The 22,435-nt window shown below is 45.7% G+C and overlaps 1 protein-coding gene across 1 annotated transcript in view; it reads left to right on the plus strand.

The window, feature by feature from the left end:
• The window catches only part of METTL24 (methyltransferase like 24), a 36,327-nt gene extending 16,268 nt beyond the window's left edge, over window positions 1–20,059 (plus strand). Inside the window, exons 4-5 of the mRNA XM_009893629.1 lie at window positions 1,764–1,992; window positions 19,745–20,059. Coding sequence (XP_009891931.1) covers window positions 1,764–1,992; window positions 19,745–20,059 — 544 coding nt within the window. The remainder of the gene's footprint in view (window positions 1–1,763; window positions 1,993–19,744) is intronic.
• Window positions 20,060–22,435: the final 2,376 nt, after the last annotated feature.

The raw sequence follows: 22,435 nt of genomic DNA on the forward strand, positions 1-22,435 counted from the left end.
CCCAGGATGCCCAAAGGGGAAGATGGTTGAGGAGAAGACCTTCTAATAGGGCACTGTTACACTGTGCTTAGCCAATATTACAACAAGCGTCATACCATATTGGTAACTTCCAAAACATAGGCTCTGCCAAACATTGTTTCACCAGTTGGATTCATTTTAGTTTACCAGTATGTCATCTATGTAAAACATTTAGTGCTGGCTTAATGTCGTACAGTAGTGTAGCATGATTTAAAATGTATCGTGTTTTACGTATTGATGCAAATAGCCAGAATTATTTCAGACTCACACCATTTCTAAGGATAATTGTGGTGTAGTGTAGAAGGTGCTCTGACAGTACAGCGAAGAGTACTGCCCTGGAATAGTTTGTGTATGATAGATAAATGCCATGCTGTGTTAGTGGATATTACATAGTGGATATTCTCAATTAGTACAACTGCTTGAAGCGCTGGTTTAAAAAACTTGATTCTCGTCCCAGCGCTATATGTGTGTATACCCAACAGCATATTTTTGATTGAGGTTTAGTGCATGATTTGAACCACATTTGGAACAAGCTTGGAGGATCAGGAATGAAGAGGACATCCTATTTTATGTAGTAGGGAAGGCCTGCAGTCCAGACATGTGACTGCAATGGTAAATACCAGAATTTCTTAGTTTTAATGTACCCGGTGTGAACCAATGGGCTGTAGGAGGTGGCACTCCTTGTAAGGTAGATGGCACAGTAATACCACAGTAATGGCACAGCCTTGTAAGGTAGATCTTTTCCTTGCAGAGACAGGGACTGAGACAACACTGCTGTACGATGGGGCTATTAATTTTTCTTCTTATTTGGGGTCTTCGCCAAATTAGCAGCAGTCTGTGTAAAAACTCTGTTGCTGTTGTGAAGGGGCTATTTTTAAATTTGCTTTATTATCTGTGTCTTCCTGTGCACTGAGAAAGAAAGACATTTTGTTCTTGTGTCTTGTCCCTATTGGTGGCCATTATAGCTCATCTCTGTAACACCAGATTATAGACACGGTGGGAAATATGCCTGATTTTTACAAAACAGTATTGTATATGTTTCAAATATATTTGCTCTTCTGCTTATGGCTTGGTTATTGGAAGTTTGTGCAGTGGGGACTAAGGAATGCATTGTAATCTTGTGAAGAAAAAGCAAACTGAAAAAAGAGGAATATATGTAAATACAAAATATAAATAGAGGAATAATGGCAGCACAAGTTCTAACATTTAATTTACTTTCTTATTAATGACGTTGACTTCTGAATTAAGGAAAAGCTCTTTGGGAAGGTTATCAGGCTGGCTAAAAGTGGTTTAGGTCTTGTCCTGAAAGGAGTCCTTCATTCTAATTGTATGGGGTATATTGCATTGAGCTTGAATTTTCTGGTGAATGTAGTTCATCCAATCCACTCCAGTAGTTTCATTCTATAAATGAAAATTTTCATTAAAAGTTTATTAAGGTCAATTATGAATGTGACGTTGGCAAAAAACACACGTTCTTTTAAATTTCTTTTGTCTAACTACTTATTGCAAATCTTCAGCAGGTATTATTGTGTAACCTTAGCTTTATTTCTGATTATCTCGTCAGAATTAGGGTTAAACTGTGCTCGGTGCTGTGGATGTATACCAAGAAGGAGCACAACATCTCCACCACTTCAGAAACAAATAGGTTGGATTTTACCTTGTTTTACTATGAATACTCAGGTTGTCCTGCATGCTCATAGTTCTTTTTGCAGCATTAGTAGTTACATTTTTTTTTTTTTTTGTAGGCTAGGCAGCGATGACAACCAGTTTGAGATCAGCATGGCCAACAGTGGATGTGAGGTGCATCGCTTTGACCCCAGCATCAAGTCAGCACACATTCATGAGGGTCAGCACCTCTGGTATCATCGCCTGTCCATTGACTGGAGAGATCCCAATCCGGCCATTGCTGCTCATAAACTTCACAGCAACACGAAGAAGCTCGGCACAATATTGAATGAATTTGGACATCAGAAGGTAAGGACATAGCTAAGAAGCTGGTGAGTGAGCCAACTAGGGAAGGTGCCCTTCTAGACCTGTTATTTGCAAACAGAGAAGGACTTGTGGGTGATGTGAAGGTTGGAGGCTGTCTTGGGCATAGTGATCACAAAACGATAGAGTTTTTGATTCTTGGAGAAGTAAGGAGCGGTGTTAGTAGAACTGTCACCTTGGACTTCCGGAGGGCAGACTTTGGGCTGTTCAGGAGACTGGTTGGCAGAGTCCCTTGGGAGGCAGTCTTGAAGGGCAAAAGAGTCCAGGAAGGCTGGACATTCTTCAAGAAAGAAATCATTAAGGTGCAGGAGCTGACTGTCCCCATGTGCAGTAAGATGAGCCAGCGGGGATACTGGCCTGGCTAAACCAAGAGCTCTGACTGGTACTTGGGAAGAAAAGGAATGTTTATGGCCGATGGAAGAAGGGGCAGGCCACTCAGGAAGACTACAAAGATTGCGTAAAGCTATGCAGGGAGAAAGTTAGAAGGGCCAAAGCCCAACTAGAACTTAATCTGTCTACTGCTGTAAAAGACAATCAAAATGTAGTGCTGAGGGACATGGTTTAGTGGTAATTTGGCAGCGTTTAGTTGATGGTTGGACTTGATGATCTTAAAGGTCTCTTCCAACCAAAGTGATTCTATGACTGGTGTCAGGTTTCTGACTGCAGGATTAGGTATTGGGAAAGCCGCAGAACTTCCTCTTTGGTGTCTCGGGAGCTCAGGCACTTTCCACAGTTATCTCCTGATGATGGGTCTGTCTTCAGAAATGTTTGTAATGCATTTCTTGTAGGGGTGCCTTGTCTGTCTTGATTTTCTGTGTGCTGATAACAGCCACTTTGATTTTAAATCACTAGCCATATACTAAATACTTTCTTCTTCCTCCCTTCCTTTCCCCTTCAACTAGTTGGTGACATTGGGTACTAGTATTTTTTAGTCCTATGGAAGTTCTGGTCATTGCCTGAGTCCAAGCGCTAAACTACTCATGCAGCCAAGTTTATAAAGAGAAAAAAAATATTTGCAACAATATTTAGAAGAGAAGAGGTAATGGATGGCTTGTTTACATTTTCAAGGTCACTGGTCCTTATTACAGCCATCAACAACAAAAACATCCTGTTTTGAAATTGGCAGCAATCTGTGGGTTTTTTTAACATTTCCCAGTTTGTTTTTAAGGAACTGTAAAGACATCAGAAATCTTCAAATCTTAAATAACTGTTGCCAAAATACATTTCAGGAAGTTCGTTAGGTTGCTTTCAAGAGAGTTTTTCCCTCAGAGGATACACAAGCCTGAATTCAAATGCTAATATACTTCATTGCCTGCAGCTACTTCTGCTTGTCTTTGTTTTTTAAGAAATAGGCAGCCTGAGCTAAAGAGGAGCTTTTCTGTAAGATTTACAAAGCAAGCGTGAAACGTTTGTTTGGTTTGTTGTTATAAAATGCAAGATGTCCTTTTCAGTTCATTTCTTGCTTTTCTTTAGTATTTTCTTTTGGTTCAGCTCCACTGATTGGACCCTTTTGGAGATAAGAGCAGAAAAAAAAGAAGCTTTTTCCTACTTCTTAGTCATACTGTAACTATACTAGGCTGTGCATTAGTGAAACATCTGGGGAGAGAGATGGCTTTCCTTTGACGTCTGCCTTGCATTGATTGTTTTGAGTTTAGAAGAATTAGTCACAGAGCAAGTGATTAATGACCTGATCCAGAAAAAGCGTATGAGTCTTGTGATACACCAGACCTGCTGAGAACAGTCAGTTCTCAGGTTATCGTATAATACAGAGTGATTGTAAGACCTTCTGTGAATGAGAAGGGTGTAGCTATGAATTCTGAGTATATAACTTTCTGGGCAAAAGTTACCTGACATGAAAGCGGACGGCTGGAGGGCAGCCAAGGAACATAATGCAGATGTAACACATGCAATCAGGCTTTCCTCTAGCTGTGTACACACGGCATAGGATTTAGTCAAGTGTGTTGGTGCATTATGAACAGTGTATACAGCGTCTTGCTCTATTAGCATTCGGGTAGCTCCCCTGTGCAAAACTGTGGCATTAGTGAAGTCACGAGCTGACTTTTTCCCGGTGAGGTTAAAGCTGTTACACACTCTGCAGTCTTCTGTTACTTCTTATTTGTGAAATACCTGAATGGGCTGCTGGAACCAGGGCAGCTGACTCTCCTCACATTGTTCGTTTTAGTTTTTCTTTAATTTGGAAGGCAGCCTGAGAAGTTGTATGTTGCATAAAGACACCGATAAGCTCCAATTTATGAAGAGGACATCAAAGTAAATACTGTGACATTCAGGTTTTCATTCTTCCGGTGAATGTGAGTGGAATGTTCCCTTGACTGAATAAATAAGTTAATTCAAAACAGTTTCACAGAATATTTTCCAAAGCACTTTTTTCAATTAGAAAGCTAAAGCTAAACCACGCTCTTCATCCCGTTCTTTTTAATTTTAAAAATCCTTCCGCCTACCCTCAAAGTCGTTCTGTTCCCACTTCAAGGCAGGAATTCCAGGCAGCTGCATTTGAAGTTAATGCCTTGTGTTCTCCTTGCTTTTATTCTTTAAGATTTGGGACTCGATCCAAGACCCTCCAAGTGATTGAGACTATTTCCACTGATGTCAAAGACTTTGGATTGGGCTGATGAAGAGAGGACAGACAAGGCCTCCTGGAGTTCTTGCTGTTGTAGCCTTGAAAAGAAAACATGGAATTTGGGGGTTTTATGTGTAAGGGAATCAAAGAACTCGGATGCGCTCGTTTACACTCTGGGTCGGATGAGAGTGCACCTGCTATTCTGCAGTTGGTACTGGGACCTCATCCACAGAAAGGGAAACCCTTGCAAGAAATACAAACAGGTTTTTGGTGTTAGAGTGGATTTGAGGAAAGATTAAAAGAACTTGATCTTTCTAATTGGCTATGTGGCATACCCTCTGGGGAGTGTAAATAGCCTGGAGGTAGAGGACTTATCTAGTACTGTATTAGGATGAGACTGACAAAGGAAACATGTAGTCAGACTATTTTGGGGAACTGTTAGAGTGTGAAATCTTTTAAGCCCTGGAATAATCTCCAAAGGATGTCATGAGAGTCCTATTTCCTGGTACACAAATCTAAACTGAAAATTCACTGGTGTATCTTCTGAGAAGAGCAGTATTTTATCAGCCACAGGAAAGGATAAAGATGTAAAAATTGATCTTGCTCATCCTCCCACCCCTCGTTTTTTTTCTGAACATGCACACTGTAGTGCACTGCTGATGAACGGTGGAAAAAAGGGAGAAAGCCCCTGAATGCACAAGATTTTCTTTCTTATTCAGAGTTCAACTTTGTGAAAGCTTTCCCTTTCATATTCTCTAACTACCTACTGGGGTGAGGATCCTACAATGCTGGTGTACCCCATGGATGAGTGATAGCTGGTTGGGCAACTTTCTTCATACAGAGCCACTGGATAATTCAAATCAGATGGGATCTTGAGAGGGCTGTAGTTCAATCCCCTGCTCAAAGTAAGGCCAGCTGTGAAGTCAGACCAGGTTGTTCAAGGCTTTATCCACTCTGGTCTTGAAAACCACTGAGGTTTCTCCAAAGTGGAGACTGCACGGTTTCTCTGGGCCAGCCGTTGTCCTGCTTGACTGTCCTCATTGTGAAAAAGTTTCTCCTTATATCCAGTCTGAAAGCCCCCATCCTCAATTTATGGTCTATGCGCTGCTGAAAAGCCTGTCTCTGCTGCCTTGATGACCTCTTCGTAGGCTCTACAGGCTGATGTTAGTCCCCCCATTCAAAGCTATCTCCTGCCTAGGTTGAACAAGCCCCGTTTCCCCAGCCTCTCCTTGCAGGGCAAGTGTTCCAGTCTCCAGCCATCTCGATGGCTCATAGCTGAACTCAGCTCAGTTTAGATTGTCTGTCTTGTGTTGTGGGGACCAAAACTGGATGTAGTATCTAAATGCACTCTCACAAGTGCCGAGTACAGGGACATAATCACATCCCTTGGTCTATGGGCCATGCTTCTGCTAATGCACCCTGGGATGCTGTTGGCCTTCTTTGCACTATGAACCCCAGTACCTTTTGGCAAAGCTGCTCCCCAGCCAGGCAGGCAGTCCCCAGCTTGTATCATTGCAGGGGGTCCTTCCTCCCCACGTGCAGGAGTTGGCGTTTGTCCTTGTGGAATTTCATCAGGTTCCTGTCAGCCCATCCCTCCAGCCTGTCTGCGTCCCTCTGGACGGCAGCTCTGCCCTTGAGTGCATGTATTGACTGGTCCCACCAAGTTGCTGTCATCCACAAACATGGCAAGAGTGTCATACACTTCCTCTAGATAACTGATAATGACGTTAAACAGGACAAATCCTAGTATAGACCCTGTGGCACTTTACTTATAACTGACCTCCAAGTGGAGTACAACTCATTAACCACTGCCCTCTGAGCGCAACCATCCAACTGGTTCTGGTTTCTTAATTACGTGGTTGTCTGTTCATCCAGACTGTAATGTCCTGACTTGGATACAAGACTACTGCGGGAGGCAGCATCAAATATATATCCCAGTGCTTTTCTAGACTAGTCACAGCTGGTTCTATGGTCTTATAAGGGAAGACCTTCAGAAATCTGTCTGAATTTCAGTTACAAGAGTGCCAATTCAGCTATCTAAATAAACCATTCACCTAGTCCCAGCATAGTTTTGCATTGTGTATGGTATTTTTCTGTGACAACCTGGCTAACAGGTGCCTGCTTCATTTTATTGAACAGGCTTAGATTTAGGGTTTCAAAAGGAAAAACCTCCTCCCTGTTATTTAATACTCAACACAACTTCAAAACACTACACCCTGAAGCCGTTTTGATTAATAACCTCATCTCCTTCTAGGCAAGTAATTTATCACTTGCCTCTCTCCTAAAGCAGATACTATAGAGTCTATTTTGTGCTGCACTTTCAGTTTTGTGAAGACTGTTGTGAAAGAGCAAAGATTAAAGAAAATCCATTTACCATTTTGGTTTAAAATCGGCTCTGTTGGCAGTATACAAATAAATACAAAATAAAAACCTGGGGAAAACTGTATAACAACTTAGTTATTCATGGAGATTTGATTAACAAAACAAAAAATTAACTCTCGATGTTGGGGAAAGTCCACGTTCAAGTTTTGGAGCAACCAAATCCATGTTTACTCTTTACTACACACACCTCAGGACTGCAGGGACCAGAATAGTATTTTGAATTCTTGACCCTGCCTAAACAAAATCATTTAACTTTTATTATCCCTTGCAAGGGTAGACTTAGATATTACACAGAGAGCTTGGGGGTTAGTTAGAATCATAGAATTGTCTAGGTTGGAAAAGACCCTTGGGATCATCGAGGCCAACCATCTACCCTACAAAGTTCTCCTTTACACCATATCCCCCAACACCACATCTAAACGTCTCTTAAACACATCTAGGGATGGTGACTCAACCACCTCCCTGGGCAGCCTATTCCAATGCCCAACCACTCTTTCTGTGAAAAATTCTTTCCTAATGTTCAGTCTAAATCTACCCTGCTGGAGCTTGAAGCCATTCCCTCTTGTTCTGTCATTAATTACCTGCGAGAAGAGACCAGCACCAACCTCTCTACAGTGTCCTTTCAAATAGTTGTAGAGAGTGATGAGGTCTCCCCTCAGCCGCCTCCTCCTCAAACTAAACAGTCCCAGCTCCTTCAACCGCATTTCATATGATTTGTTTGCTGGGCCCTTCACCAGCTTCGTTGCCCTCCTCTGCACTCGCTCCAGCACCTCAATATCTCTCTTTTACTGAGGTGCCCAAAACTGGACACAATACTCCAGGTGTGGCCTCACCAGTGCTGAGTACAGGGGCACAACCACCTCCCTACTTCTGCTGGCCACGCTATTTCTAATACAAGCCAGGATGCCGTTGGCTTTCTTGGCCACCTGGGCACACTGCCAGCTCACGTTCAGCCGCTTGTCAATTAGAACCCCCAGGTCTCCTTCTGCCAGGCAGCTTTCCAGCCACACTTCCCCAAGCCTGTAGCGCTGCATGGGGTTAGTTAGTGTGAGTTATGTTTGCTAAGGGGCTGCTATGCCCAAGTTCAACATGTGGGTGCCACCGGTGCTTATAAACTCAGCTCAGCTGCCATCTTAACTCACAGAAGGTCCTCATTGCTGGTTGATAAGCGCCTGCAGACTGGTCTATATCCTGATGTGAAAGCCTAAGCTCAGGGTGAGAAGCCAGGAGCTCGAGAGCTCTTGCAGGGAGGTGAGTCCTTGTTGTTGCTGCTGCAGCTGGGGAACAACCCCCTTCACCTTGCTGGAGCAGGACACACAAGTTCAGATCTACACTCTGCTCCGTTTGGCTTAGTGTCAGTGGGACCAAATGAGACCAGATCTGGTGAATTGCTGCATTGTACAAATCCTTAAGTAAACGTTTGGAGTTTTGTCTTGAAAGGGCCTAATTTTTTCTTTGGTTTTTTATGCTTATTTGGGGCTTTTCCAGAATCTTAATTCTAAAAGGAAAAAACCCACCCTTCATCTGATTTTTAGCCTCATTATTTTCACATCCAAGGTTTCTTGTGCAATCAATGGTCTTTAGGCTTAAGTGGCCCTTTTTCTGCAGCTGTTATTTACCATCCAGATACATTTGTGAAGAACAGCCTTTGCTTTGGTAGGGTCATCATACTGGCCTCTCTAAGTCTCCTCTGACATGAGAGATCCTGTATTTCCCATAACATCTTACTAGTGTTCTGCTGCTCCTCCTGCAGCCGGAGCATCAGCAATCAGTACTATTCAGAAGTCCCAATGAGGGCTCAGGCTTTGACCGTCTTATTCTCCTTGCTCCCCTGGAAATGTCTGAACTGCTACCACTTGCCATATCATTTGCTTTTATGCGGACACGTCAGACTGTCTGTTTGTTATATCAGTTTCTGTGTGGCACAGTAGAAAGAGATTTGTCCCAGAGCAGTGATTTTTTTTTTTTAAGGTGTAAATGGCTGGTCCTGGCCTGTTTGCAGTAGGAGTAACTCTGCACAGTAAATTCCCATGTTGGCACTGGACCCTTTTGCACCCGGCAGATGTATTACCATAGCCGTAAGAGCTTATAGTCTAAATAAATGACCTGCCAGGGAATCGAGGAGCACGGAATTCACCTTCATTAATTTAAATATCTGCATTTGAGAGAGCTGTTGAGGTCCTCATAAACTCAAGGGAAACCGTTAAGGTGCAGTTCATCTCATCCAAAGGCAGACATTTAAAACAGGCTGGATGATGTGAACTGCACATCTCAAATTGCTCTTCAGAAGTTCCTATTCTTGTCTCTGATCTATAAATGGAGCTTGGACAGCTGGTTTGGGTTTAGATGTCTAAGGCGGGGTGACGTGCATTGGACCTCAAGTGACTTGCCCTAGTATCACACAGGGACAGTCCAGCCGAGACTGGTGGCCACCTCTTCCCATTCTCTTTTTCTTAAATAACAGCATGTTGGAACATTCTCAAACACCAGTACTGCTGCAACATAAGAAAATGCCACTAGTGGCAAACACAGAGAGCAACACATTCCCCAGACCTGCAAGAAGCATTGCCTCTCTCAGCAGCGCCATAGGAAATTATTGGGACACCCAGAGAAATGATACGTAATTCCCACTTCTATGTCTTGTTTTCCTGACAGAGGATTATTTCAGCAGCTCTCAAAGTGGATGTTTGGAATCGTTTTTAATTGATTAGGAGAGTGATTTGCAGTTTCATATTTACTGTGAGTTGGTTATTCCTGAAAGTCAGAGTTTCTTGCCACTGTGAGCAGCGTAGGTCTGTTGTAGTGATGTACCATATGTATGTATTTGGGCTTTTGTTTTGTTTCAATTTTAACACGTAGTGGGAAAATGCTGGCAGATGTGACCTGAGCCGTGCTGATAATGTGTGCATGTGGAAGCGATCCACAAAAAACAGAAAGATAAGAAGTGGAGACTGGGTAACGCTGATTCCAGTGCAGATGAGGGTGGTGTCGGTGGCTGGCAGCGGGCAGCCTATGCGGCCTGTAGCACAAGCTGATGCAGTGGGAATAGGAAGGGGAACCTGAGCAGGGGGGTGGGAGTGCACCCTTAAACAAATCTGTGTGTTAATTCCCCCATTTGTTTTTTTTGCTCCAGCCTCCTATTTCTGTGTGGGACCAGAAAGATATGAATGAATGCAGGAGGAGTTAGGCCTGCTGTGCAGGTGTATGGTAACATCAAGGCATGCACAGAGAAAAAAATGCAGGATCTAGGGAGCTGTGGTGGTGACTCCAAACTCAACTCTGTGCTCAGCGTCTGTCTGACAAGTCCTGAGATCAGGACTTCAGAGTTCTGCAAACCTGTCTCACGTGCCTGATTTCCATGGCGGTTGTGCTGAAAGGGAGAGCACCAGAGATAATAACATTGGGCAAACTAGCCAGAAAATATGAAGTGATAGGGTTTTTTTGAGTCATCCCATTAAAGAAAAAGCTCAGAGTGCTGGAGAGCGTGTTATTCTACAATAAGCGTCTGCCTCTAGCTCTGTAATTTGATTTATGAGTTCTTGTGAGACTTACTGCCCATAACATAGGCATTCAGTCCCTTTGAGGTTATGCTTGTACATGCTGGGCCAAATTAATTTTCTGTCTAACGCGACTGGTTTTCTTGGAGTTACAGCAGAGCTGCAGTTTGATCACTAACCGTTGCAGTGTGTGAACGTTTTGTTTGGGGGTACATCAGTGAGTTAGTGAATTTTAGTCCAGTTGCTGAAAAGGGGCAATTGAGCTGGTGCAGATGTTTCCAGCTGCAGTTGGAAATGATGCCTTCTGTAACCTTGTAATGGTTGCCCCTTAGTAATCTGCAAGCTCCTGACACACAGTGTTTCCTTCCTGGATGTATATATTCTTTAATTTTAGTGATAATGAAATCAAGGTGGCAATTGCTCTACATTTGCTTAGTCAGCTGAGGCTGCTGCTGTGTAAAGTATTTTAATTGCAACTAGATTGAAGAGTTTGGCTGCAAGGAGAAGTGGGCTTGACAAACTCTTGTTTCTGGAAGCAAGAATCTTCGGACAGTGATTTACTGCTCACCACCTCTCCCACTCCCTGTGGTGAATGCAAGGAATGCCTCATACACATTCCTTTATGGGGTTTTCTCTTGGTTCTACATCTCCTTTCACCTCATTTAAATTCTTTCTGCCAGGAGCAGTTCTTAAGACATTGTTAAGAATAGGGGTGTTTCTAGGGAGCCACCTGAAGGTGCTGTTCAGTATGCAATTGTCAGGCATGGAGTGAAGATTCTTTAATGATAACGTGGGCTGAATGTGGTGCGATCCATAGCCTTTTCTTCCCCTAGGAAAAGAGCTAGTGTAATGCCTGAATTGTAATGAAAATATTTTGCTGTTGAAACAGAACTTATGCAGTCATCTTTAAAAAAAAAAACAACAACAAACAAACACTTTCAAAGCGTATTACTGTCTGCTAAAAACTAGAAAGGAAGCAGGATTTTTTTAGGATTTTCTTTTCCTTTTTTGTTGCCTTTGTTGTTGCTGTTGCGAGGGAAGACCCTTCAGAAAAATCAGGTGTTAAAAATCTGCTTTCCCCCAGCTTTACTAGAGGGCTGCACAAGCTGTGTTCAATTCCCAGCACAGTTCGGTGCACTAATATGCTGTTCCACCTTCTTTTCAACAGCAGCAGCAGCATAACCACTATTTCAGTGTCAAACAGTTGCGTTCAGTAGAGCACGGCACTCGCTGCAGGCACCGTGGAGTCATCGTTGGTATGCTGCTGCTGTAAGAAGCCAGTCGCTCCTGGTTCCCTCCTCCCACCGAAACCAGAGTTTGGCAGGGGCCTGGGGAACCTGCCCTGCTTCACAAGGTGGTACCAGACGCAGGGCACCTGCTGAGCTCAGACCTGTATGCGTGCTCCCCAGCTCCTGCTTAAGCCATTAACACAGTAATGTGAATCTGTACGGTTTTAATTCAGCCAGGGTGCTGAATATCTGCCCAGGGTGGTGGTCCATGGCATGATGCTGCTTTTATGAGAATTGAGAGCAACCCCCTTTCCATAAACAGCCTGGTCTTTTCCTCTACCCATCTTTCTCACAATTTGCAGGGAGTAATTGACATTAACAAGTTCTTTAGATAAATGCCCTATCCAGAGCACTTAGGAGCTGTCTAAAAAAAACGTATTTTTTTTCCTCCATGTTTGTCTCTAGTAGCTCATCCCTCTGCCTGTCACTGTTTACAAATTCTTGTCATTGGAATTGGCTATCTTTTGTTTGAATCCTTTCACCTCAGTGTCTGGGTCCTTTCTGGTCTCATTTTTCATCTGACAGCAGTTTAAGGTATCCCTCCATTCTCAAAAATTTGAAATCCAGAGGTCAAAGCCACAGCAGCTCTCCTTTCCCCTGCCCACTGCCTGGCCCAGAAGAAATCTGATAGTTGCGCAAACAGTTCAAGATGTTCTTTATTCACCTTTTAAGGAACACCCAGCTTTCTTCATGCTGCTGTTGCAAGCAAACGGCAGGGTGGACAGACAAACAGTGAAGCAGAAGAGAGGCAGGTTGACATCTTGGACCAGAAATGGAGTGAAACAAATAGACTCCCTTGAAGGAGTATAGTCTTAAAAGACTTTATTGTACTGGCTAGTGCAGATGGGAGCCAGGTCCTTCTGTAGATTTAATTGGAGCTACTCAGTTGTACTGGGGCTGCGTGTTCTTATCCTGCAAGAGGTGTTCTTTAAGGTGTGGTGAACATTTTTTGAAGGTGGGACGCTGAGCCCTTTCTTCAATTACTTACATTTTGAAGGCCCCCATGGGCACTGTATTAATAAACAATAGCAGGTCTTGCAGTCAAAATGCTGTTTACTACGTACAACCATTTTACAGTAGCCTAAGCCCTCCATCCCTTACACGCGGGCACACACTCACAGGTTTTGCTCCTCAGGGCTTTGGGATCAATTGCTGCTTAACAATTTGCCTTCTAATGCAAACCTCCCATGCCGACGACTGCCCCCTCGTTGTTCCCTCGTAATGTGTGGTACTGCTTCTGGCCTTCACGTTTAGCAAGACCAGGATAACATGGCTTTATGTAAGCACGGAACTGGGTCCCACTGTCCTTGCGTGGTGCTGGGGCAATACAAACAGCCTGCAAATGTTTGTTCCCCTTTAATGAAGAGACTTGAGGGTCCAGCGTACAGCACTTATTCTTTTGAGTAAACATCCGTTCCCACAGGCATCCAGCAGCGTCTGGCAGAGAAGATCAAAAGAATAGAAATGAAAGGATTTCGCCCCCCTTTGCGGGGGGAGCGGGCAGCGGGACATCTCCTGTGAGATTGGATGGCTGAATGCGCTCTTTGCAAAGCAACTCCGTGCGCTCGGCCAGGGCTGTGCCCGGAGCCACTGCGCTTCCAGCCTGGGCTATTGGCTGCTGGTGGAATAAATGCAATACTTAAAAAGTCTGTTTGTAGCACGGGCTTTGTTGAGCAGAGCTCTTGCTGAGGATTGGGCTGATAAATAATTTAAGATAAGTGTTTCTGGAGCTCCCTTGTGGGATTTTTTCCCACTTGGCCAGTCTAGCCGTTGGATTGAGGCACCTGGTATGGGGATGTTCTCCTCTTTTTCTGTACAACAGAAGAGCTGCGCAAACTGAAAAAGGTAACGTGGAATAAATGGGAGCTGGGGCACAGTGTTTCTGAGCAGGGATACACGTTTGTGAGCTGCTGCCACTTTGATCAGGTGAGGAGGTCGCTGTTTGGGGCTCACGTCCTCACGGTGCCTCTTCTCCCTGTTTCCTCTGAGAATGCATCACTATGAGTCCTCAGCTAGCGGTGAGGTTCCCGTTGCCTGCTCTGGAGACTGGTTTTGGTTTAAAGAGGTGGGGAACCAAGATCTTTGATGCTCAGGATTTTTGTGAGGGGAAGATCTTCTCCCTCAACATTGCGTGTGTGAAATGCTGGCCTGCCCCATGGTGAGGGTTTGTAGATCCCGTTCTCTGCGTCACTGTACAGGAGCCTTGGTCTTGCTGGGTAGGAAGCTAGGCAACATGTTAAGCACAATACCTCTATCTTTAAGGTCATTGTAACATAATGCTAGCTAAACCCATCAAACCTGTCTGAAAATCAATTCAGGCTTGGAGACATGTATTATTTTATGACCAGAAGATGATTAACGAGTGAGCTGCTATTAATTTCTGTCTGGTCCGGTGCTTAGCATGAGTTAAGATGGGAAGATGCGAAGAACTAATCCCATAGTGAATAAAGATGTTTGTGATGACAGGAAAGCCACAGGTGAAACCCTGCAGCCTCCTGACCAAATGCAGCCAGGGAGAAAGGATTTCAGGCCATGCTGAGCTCCTAAGTCAGGTGCTTGTTGTTTGTCCTGAGATTATTTTGTCCTCTGGTGAAGTGGCATTGAAAAAAACCTCCTGCCAGCTAACAGGCCTCTTCTTCTTTGCCTGTCCACTGGACTAAGTGGCATTGCTTAACTGGGCTGGACTGGAGGAGGATGGGTGGTGTATTTTTTTTTCTGTAGTGGAGTCTTCAGAGAGAAATTGCTTCCAGATGGAAAGAGTATGTGGGAAATGTCTCGGCATCAGAGACCAAGGGAAGAAGTGGGGAATAAAAGTGCCAGGTCACCCCCACGCCTGAGCTCTGCGGCTCTGGGGCTGACTCCAGTTGGGGTGCCCATGTGGGTCCATGCTGGGAGCAGTCCCCCGTGGGACAGCATGGGCAAAGTGCTCATAGCGCTCCTGAGCACTCAGCTGAGATTGATGTCTCCTGCAGGCACCGGGTGGGCTTTCCAGATGGGTACGTTTGTCTGGGACTACTACTGCCTCTGGCAAGCTGTTGCTATACTGACAGTTGGCTGTCGGAGAAAGTTAAATAAGTTTCCTTAATATGATTTTGAAACATTTTCTTCAGCTTAAGTGGTAAACATAAAATGAGTTAATATCCTGCCCCTGCTGTGTAAGACTTTCATGGAAGCACATCACTGAAACTGGGAGAAAAAAGACTTCTCTGTCACTCTCAAGGCTGCAGACCATCAGCGGTGAGAGCCGAGGAATGAAGCTCGTCTGCACTCACTACCAGTTTTCAGGTTTGGCTGTGTGTATATTGTGTGAGTGACTTCAACTGAACGGTTGCCCTTTACTGTAAAAAAGGACCATAGACCATGTAAGCCCCCAACTGCACAAACTGGCTCTGTGGCTTTAATGCCTTAAGCAGATACTTGAAGATGTGCCTGATCTGTCACGTTGGGAGTGAATAATCTCAAATGACACATTTGTCCCAGAGTATTTTGAAGTTGGCCATACAGATTGTCGCAGAGGGAGTTGTAAATGGGAGTAGGAAGGAGGGGAGGTAATTTGAGGGAGAAGTGCTGCTGTTTGGAGCTGTACATCACTGACCAGTAGTGACTGACTTTTCTCCTGATTTCAGTATCCGTGTTGTGCTGCTCAGACTGTGCCCACAGCAGTCCCAGTCTCCCTGCTGGATGGCTGAGAGAGAGCCAGGATGGTTCCCCCTCCCACCGATGGCGGAGAGCATGGGGAGAGGCAGTTGCAAGCTGCTGGGAGTGTAATTTGCTATTAGACTACATGGCATCCTGTCTGCCATCAATTACAGCCTCAGCTCAGAATAAAAGGGAATGAAAGGGACTTAACATCCAAGCCATCGCCTGCTGGTGAGGAGAGGCTGTGGATGGATTTTGAAAGGAAAGAAAGTGAGGGAAGTGTCACGCTGAAAAGTTGTAGATGGGAAAACAGGGAAGATAGTTTAAAAAAACTGTACTCAAGGACCTGTTTGTTACCTGCAAAGTTGCGTGCTATCAAAATATGAATTAAACAGCTTTTTCTAGAGTTTTGGCTGCTGAAAATAGAGAATTGTACTTGTAGACAGGAGAAAAACTGATGCATAAGCAAGCAGAGTTCATCTTGCTATACAGCTGACGTCAAAATGGTAAGCCTGTATCAGGGAGCCAGAGCAGAGGGTTATATCTCAAATCCCGAGTGCGGCACTGTGGTTCAGGAGGACGGGGTGGTTCAGAGCTCCACTCCTCTGCTTGAAAGCCGTAACCAGCTCTCCTCTCCCTGCTCCCACCTCATGCCGCAGAGCTGCTCCCATGGAAAGGGAGGGATCCTCCTTGCCTGACCTGTACTGCGTTTGCTGTTTTTGCCTTTCCTGGCTGCCACTTCCACATGCTGAGTTGGTGCTGGAAGTAATACAGCTAAATTGCTTCCTCCAGCTACTCGCTCTCAATTGACTCTTCTCCACGGGGAGCTTTAAATGGTGCCCATGGGGCACCGCAGAGCCTGAAATCCCTGTTAACCCTGGTAGTTCAAAAACGATCGAGGCAAACAGAGCTCTGATCTCTGCTTTAGGAAATGATGCACAGTTGTAACAAGTCATTACCCTAAAAAGAAGAAATGAGCCTTCCTACATGTTAACCTTTGCTAACTAAAACACATTCTTATTCAGCTGATTTATATGCTTGGTTGTGCATGAGGAAAGGCCTTTTTTTTTTTTTCCTCCAAGTGTAATGCTGCAGTGTTTTTTCAAGGGAGCTAATCACTGAGAAAACATTTAAAAAAACCACATTTTTTCCTTTTCTGTGATAACCTAATTAGTTTGTAGAAGATAAGAGGAACCAGCCTTAGTCTGTGAGTGCTGGAAACTAGTGGGCAATCGGCTGCCATCCTTTACCTTCAGGCACTATAGATCTTTGCCCTCCAGGATTTACTCTCCAGCAGCAGACTCCACCTGCACTCCCAGGTGAATTAGAGCTCTGAATTTATAGATTTGTCCACTAATCCATTCCCTGGCACTTTGAATCTAGGCATCTGGAAGGTGGTAGTGCATTGCTTATCAGTAGTGCGCTGCTTATCACTGAGGGTAGATATCTCCCGAGCAGTGTAATCATCACAAAACTCGCATTTGGTGTTAGCAGGACGCTTGTTATTTGCTGTGATACTCTGTCGCAAAGCTGGTTTGCCATTTATTTTACCTTATCCGTGGCATAAAATGGAGACTCTGGGCTGAGATGGATGCCTTCCCTGGAAGGCAGTCACAAAAGTTGGTGGGTAGAGACAGGTACCTTCCTCCCTCCAGGTCTGTGAGCAGTGTGGGGCAACGAAGGCAACAAAGAGCCTCTGGTTTGTGTGTGCAGCACATCCCCACTAGCCTTGTGCTTCTTTCCTGGTCATTTCTGTATGTGTTTAAGCAGTTACTGTGGTATCTCATTTTATCCTACTGAAACATTGGTTAGCAGCCACTTTTCGGATCAGTTTTGCAAATGCAGCGCAGAGGGTGCAGAGCGCCTGCTGAGCAGTCGGAGCAGCAGTTAGTGTCACAAGAGAAAAACAAACAAACCTGGATGATGACTGAAAACATTACCATGGGAAAAAGATGTCCTACTGTTGCTGTAACAAAAGATCATGGGAAAACAAAAGCAAACACTTAGAAACATTTCTCCCCCCTCCCCCCCTAAAAAAAGGGATTTTGCATAATTTGTCTCCTTTCAAAGTTACAGAAGTCTGCCAAAGATAAAAGTCTGTGGTTTCTGAAGTGTGGCAGCACGGTCCTATGGCAATTGCACCCATGCGGAATCAACTACCTGCAAAATTACATTACAGGTAGAGCTGTGAGTTGGTATCTGAAAAATAAGTAACCTATTTAAATGTATAAAGGAAAACAAGTGAGCTCAACCATGAAGTAGTTCTCAGCTGAAATGTCATGAGCAGCATCATTTGCATTCAGCCTCCCCTTGAACCCAGAGGAGCGCTATGTTAAACTGTTTCACCGACCCACAGATGGACAGTCTGATAAGCTCTGATGGACAGACCGACAGGCTCTTTGTTGCCGAGTCAAGTTAGGAAATACCAGAGCTAAGGTTGTCTGTGTAGTCTTCCTCTCTGCTCCCCCTGCGGACGTGCCACAATACGGGCTTTAATTCCATAATCCCTCGGTCGTTTTTCACTGGCCCCCTGCCTCTCTCACTGTGGAGGAGGCACAATGCTGCCTTAATGAGCAGACAAGCAGCGGCTTGGCCTGTCATTATTCGGTCTGTGACCGTGGACCTCATTCAAGTCCCACTCTCCCCAAGTCCTGCTCTAAAAATGTAGTGTTTTGTTTGCAGCTGTTTTACAGCTTGTGCCATAAAAGTCTCACATCCCTTCACGGGCACAAGCCACGCACCCTGCAGAGGGCGTTCAGTGCTTAATACCCTCGTTTTACAGATGGAGACCAGAAACAGCAAGCATTTGACACCTACCGATTCTCTCCATCCCATGGCCATCCATAGCGCCGGAGCACAGCGCCCGAGGAGGGCTGACGTGGTTGTGAGTGCTCTGCACCTCAGGAGATCAGACCCTGGTGCCTCCCGTCAGCCAGCCAGAGAACAAGGGGAAGGTAGATGTGGCCCCCCTTTGCCACGGCCCCGTGGTTTCTGGCTGTGGCCCATGAGAAGCAGAGCTCTGGTTGTACAGGAGAGATGCTCACAGCAGAGCCCCTGCCCTGCGCCCCTGGACGGGGCATGGCCTGACATCAGCAAGGCATCCTGGGATGGCACGGCTTAGGAAAGCGGTTGCCTTGGCAATGCTTTTATATTACCCACCCAAATTTCTCTTCTGTACCTGCACAGGTGCCTTTTCTGACAGTGCCATGATGGTCAGGGTAGGCTGAATTGGGGGATCTTCTTGACTCTAAATAAAGTTCTCAGTTTTTCACTTCAAATGCATCTTGAGCATGAACAGATGGGCAGAAGCAGCAGTTCAGGTGGACCCAGCACAGGCAAACCCCACTGTCACATGGGGCAGTTTCCCCTGTTTGGCTCTGGGTAAGGGGGGGCCTTGAGCTCTGCAGCTTATGAGCACTGCTGCAGTCATCGTTTTCTGCCAGGCCTGAAATTGTGACAAAATGCTCTGTTTTTATTAAAGCATACACTTCTCTTCCCCCCAGCTAATCTCAAGCAATGTCAACCCACAGTTGTGTTAGGCTGTGAGAAGTTGAATTGCTGAGTATCTTGCCACAACATTAAATAATGGTCCAAAACCAAACCAGGGCACTTTTCTATGAGATGTGTTTTCCCCTTCAGACAGCTTCACGGCTTCTTTCCTGTTCTCCCTTTTTCTTCAGAGGAGCTGTCCTGAGAACCCTGCAGACTCTGCATAATTCTCTTTTGATTTGGTCCTCCTTGCTCAGCACCTGTAGAGATGCCTGCAAAAGCTTCAGACAGCAGCTCGGCTGTGGGTAGCTGGTGACCTGAGCTGCTCAGAGCATTCATTTCACTTTGGCCTTCTCTTGCACTTGTGTGGTGCATGTAGCATCTGGCACTCGAGGACCCTGCTCTGCTCTGGTGCAAGGAATCACTGTTAGTGCGTTTTGTTCTGTCGCGGGATTTTGTGATGGAGAAATAAGGAACAGCGATGTCTTAGTGTCTTTATTTAGTTAGGTGGGTTTCTTTTTTCCATAGCTTTGATGCCACTACAAGATTTGTGAAGGAACAGTAACATGCTTTGGTTGTAGGATGAGCTGCGTCGGACACCTCAGGGTCCAGAGCTTTTCAGACCCGGAGTCAGAGGCAGGAGGAGAAGGGCTGTGAAAGAGGCAAGCATGAAACCTCATGTACTGTCCATCTTAGCCCTATGATACTCTGAGATTTTTTTAACATTTTTTATTTTAATACAGAAGAAATTGTACATAATAACAATTATGTATATTATAAAATGGACAATCCTGGCCTCAGATTTTACTGACAATAATTGCAAAGCCTCTCATTTTCACATAGTAATGGTGTTTTTGTTGCAGATTGATGTCCTCAAGGCAGATGTGGAGAGTGCTGAGTGGAAGATTTTGGAAAACCTGATCCTGGAAGATGTCGTTGAGCAGATAGGACAGCTGGTCTTTGAGGTGCACATCCACTGGCCTGGGTTTGAGGTCAGCGGCAATGACAGCACCGTGGTGCGGTACTGGTACAGTCTGCTCCGAGAACTGGAGCTGAAGGACTTTAGGCTTTTCCATACTTACAAAGACTTATCAAAACCACAGATGTTTCTGAAAAAGGAAGCCTTCAACGCCAGTAGCTGTTACACACTGAGCTGGGTAAATACAAGATGGAAATAGCAGAAAGGAATTTATGATGTGTGACTGTGAGCCATCTGGCCCTGTGGCGTTATTGAAGAGGACTTTGGCATCGCTGGCTAAAGTTGCTAAATATGCACACAGTGACTGCTAACAAAATGGACTGCCTTTTATATGTTGTCAAAAGACCTGGCACTAGGAGAAGATACATGGTGCAAATTTGTATAGCAATATATTTGCCAGCAGATAGGCTGCCTCAGAGGACAGAGGTTTTGGTACAGGTCTGTCTGGAGCGGCTAACAGAGCAGCTTTCCCAGGCTGCCCCGTGCCTGAGCATGCCGGCACAGAGGGGATCCCTCTGGGGCAGTCCCAGGAATCTCGGCTCGCTGAGCTGTGGCGACCCTCGGGCAGGAGAGTGCTCGTGAGGAGGTGCCTTTCTCAGGAAGGGTCAGGTGTTACTTCTCTTTGTAAAGCCATCGTCTTTGATTTGTACCTTCTTTACTTTGGCCTTGTTTCCCATGGAACAAATTTTAGGCAAGAACAGTATGTTCTTCAGCCTGATGGCAAATTTCAGCTGAATTTGGCAGAGTCAGAAATCACCACCACACTAAATTCCTACCTGTTATTGAGCAACTTGTGAGTGCTCTGACTTTGGCTCTTTAAGGCAGTTTGGCTACCGGAAGCGAGTTCAGCGCTTCTGACATGGGAGACGGTGGGACAGAGAGACTCAGCTGCTGGAAAATCTGCCTCCTCACCCTCCGGAGACTTCAGCCACAGAAGACAGGGCCTACCTAGTCATCTGCTCAAAGAACGGCTTGTTTTAAATAACTCTTGCAATGGCTGTAGCAAATGGTTTTTCATCTAGCGAGATACTCAGTTAAAAGAGATGAAAGCGAAACCTGGTCTTTTTCGTTAGTTTGTTTTGGGGTTTAGTTGAATGTTTTGCTGTGTGCCTTCTCCAGGTCTGCGCCTGGATGCCTGCCTACCTCCTCGGCACCTCCCTGGCCCAGCCATCTCTCCGTGGCACCGACAGGCCAGACCCCGGGTCTGCACCAACGCTGGCAGAGGTGGTGGCACAGGCAGGAGCCCCGGTGTGCGGGCGTGCAGGGGGCTCTGCAGGCTGGCGGGCGGGTGGTGCAGTGCACTCCCAGGAACCAGCCTTGGACATTCCCTGAGGAGGAGCTAAGGGATGGGGTGAGCTTGATATATGGCCTTTGTTACTGCCTTTGGTTTCCAACTTCTGCAGGGCTCAGTATTCCTCCCCTTGGTGTGCTTCAGCCCAGCGTTGTGCTTTTAGCAAGTCTCTCTCTTTCTCTGTCCCCATGTTCTTCCTTCTCTGTTATCCCGGCATTTCCCTCTCACCTTTCATCCCCTCCTTTCCTTTTTCACCCTCTCCACTGCCTCAGCTCCCTCATCCCCTCCTTTCCAGAGCAGGACCCTGCGTTGGACCCAACATGTCCGCAGGATCTCAGCAAGCAGCCAGAGGTAGGGAAAATAAGTGTAGGAGCTCTTCTTTCCAGGCAGGTGAGTCAGCTTTCTCCCAGCACAGCTGCTTTGCCTCACAAGCGGATCGAGCCATTCCCCTCACCTTCCCCAGGCTTCGCCCCAGGCCAGGCATCTGCTCTTCTCCTCTCCCACCTCTCCAAGGGCTCCCACTGCCCCAGGGCGGGCCGGGACTGCTTTCCCCAGCAGAAACTGCTTCAGCCTTTCAGCTCAGCTCCCTTTCTCTCAGAAGAAGCTGGCAGGGGGGTGACCCTGCTGGGGTGACAGCCCTTGCTCTGGGGCTGCGGGGAGCCACCTGCCCTGGCCCCAGCGCCCACCTCCCGCCTGGACCTGCAGAGCCCAGCATGGGGCTTGAAACTGCTGCAGTGAATCTGACTTTGAGCATCCGTGGTAGCCGCAGAGGCCACAGACCTCAAGCTGCTTTGGAAGATGCAGAAATAAAACCCCTCCCTGCTTTGATGGTGAAGGACGAGGGTGGTGAGGGGCTAGTGGAAATGGAGGGGATTTTAATCTCTTCAGTGAAAGCCAGCTCTGTGCCCTCCTGTGTTCAGGTTCGTATCAGTCTTCCAAATCACATTTGAAATATTAACTTGTGGCTAAATGTCAAACCCTTTCTGTTATAACAAATGCACGCTGGTTTCCAATCTACTGCCTTTCAGTCACGCTGACAATGCCTTGTGTTGTATGGAGTCTCTGATTTACTGCCTCCCCGTTTTTCTTTTCCTTTTAAAAACAAATCCATCTACTTTAGTTACAGTAGGATTTTCAGAAGGGTATTCTAAAGGGGCCTAACATGGGTTTCTGCACATCAAATCCCTCGTTTAGGGAAGGAGGACCAGGACTACTGACCAGATGATGTTCCCAGCTGTGGCTGGGGTAGTAAATAAAGCAGTGGCCAGCGGCACGCACAGGAAT

Source organism: Charadrius vociferus, unplaced genomic scaffold (genome assembly GCF_000708025.1).
Source record: "Charadrius vociferus isolate BGI_N301 unplaced genomic scaffold, ASM70802v2 scaffold359, whole genome shotgun sequence".
In the NCBI taxonomy this organism is placed as follows: Eukaryota; Metazoa; Chordata; class Aves; order Charadriiformes; family Charadriidae; genus Charadrius; species Charadrius vociferus.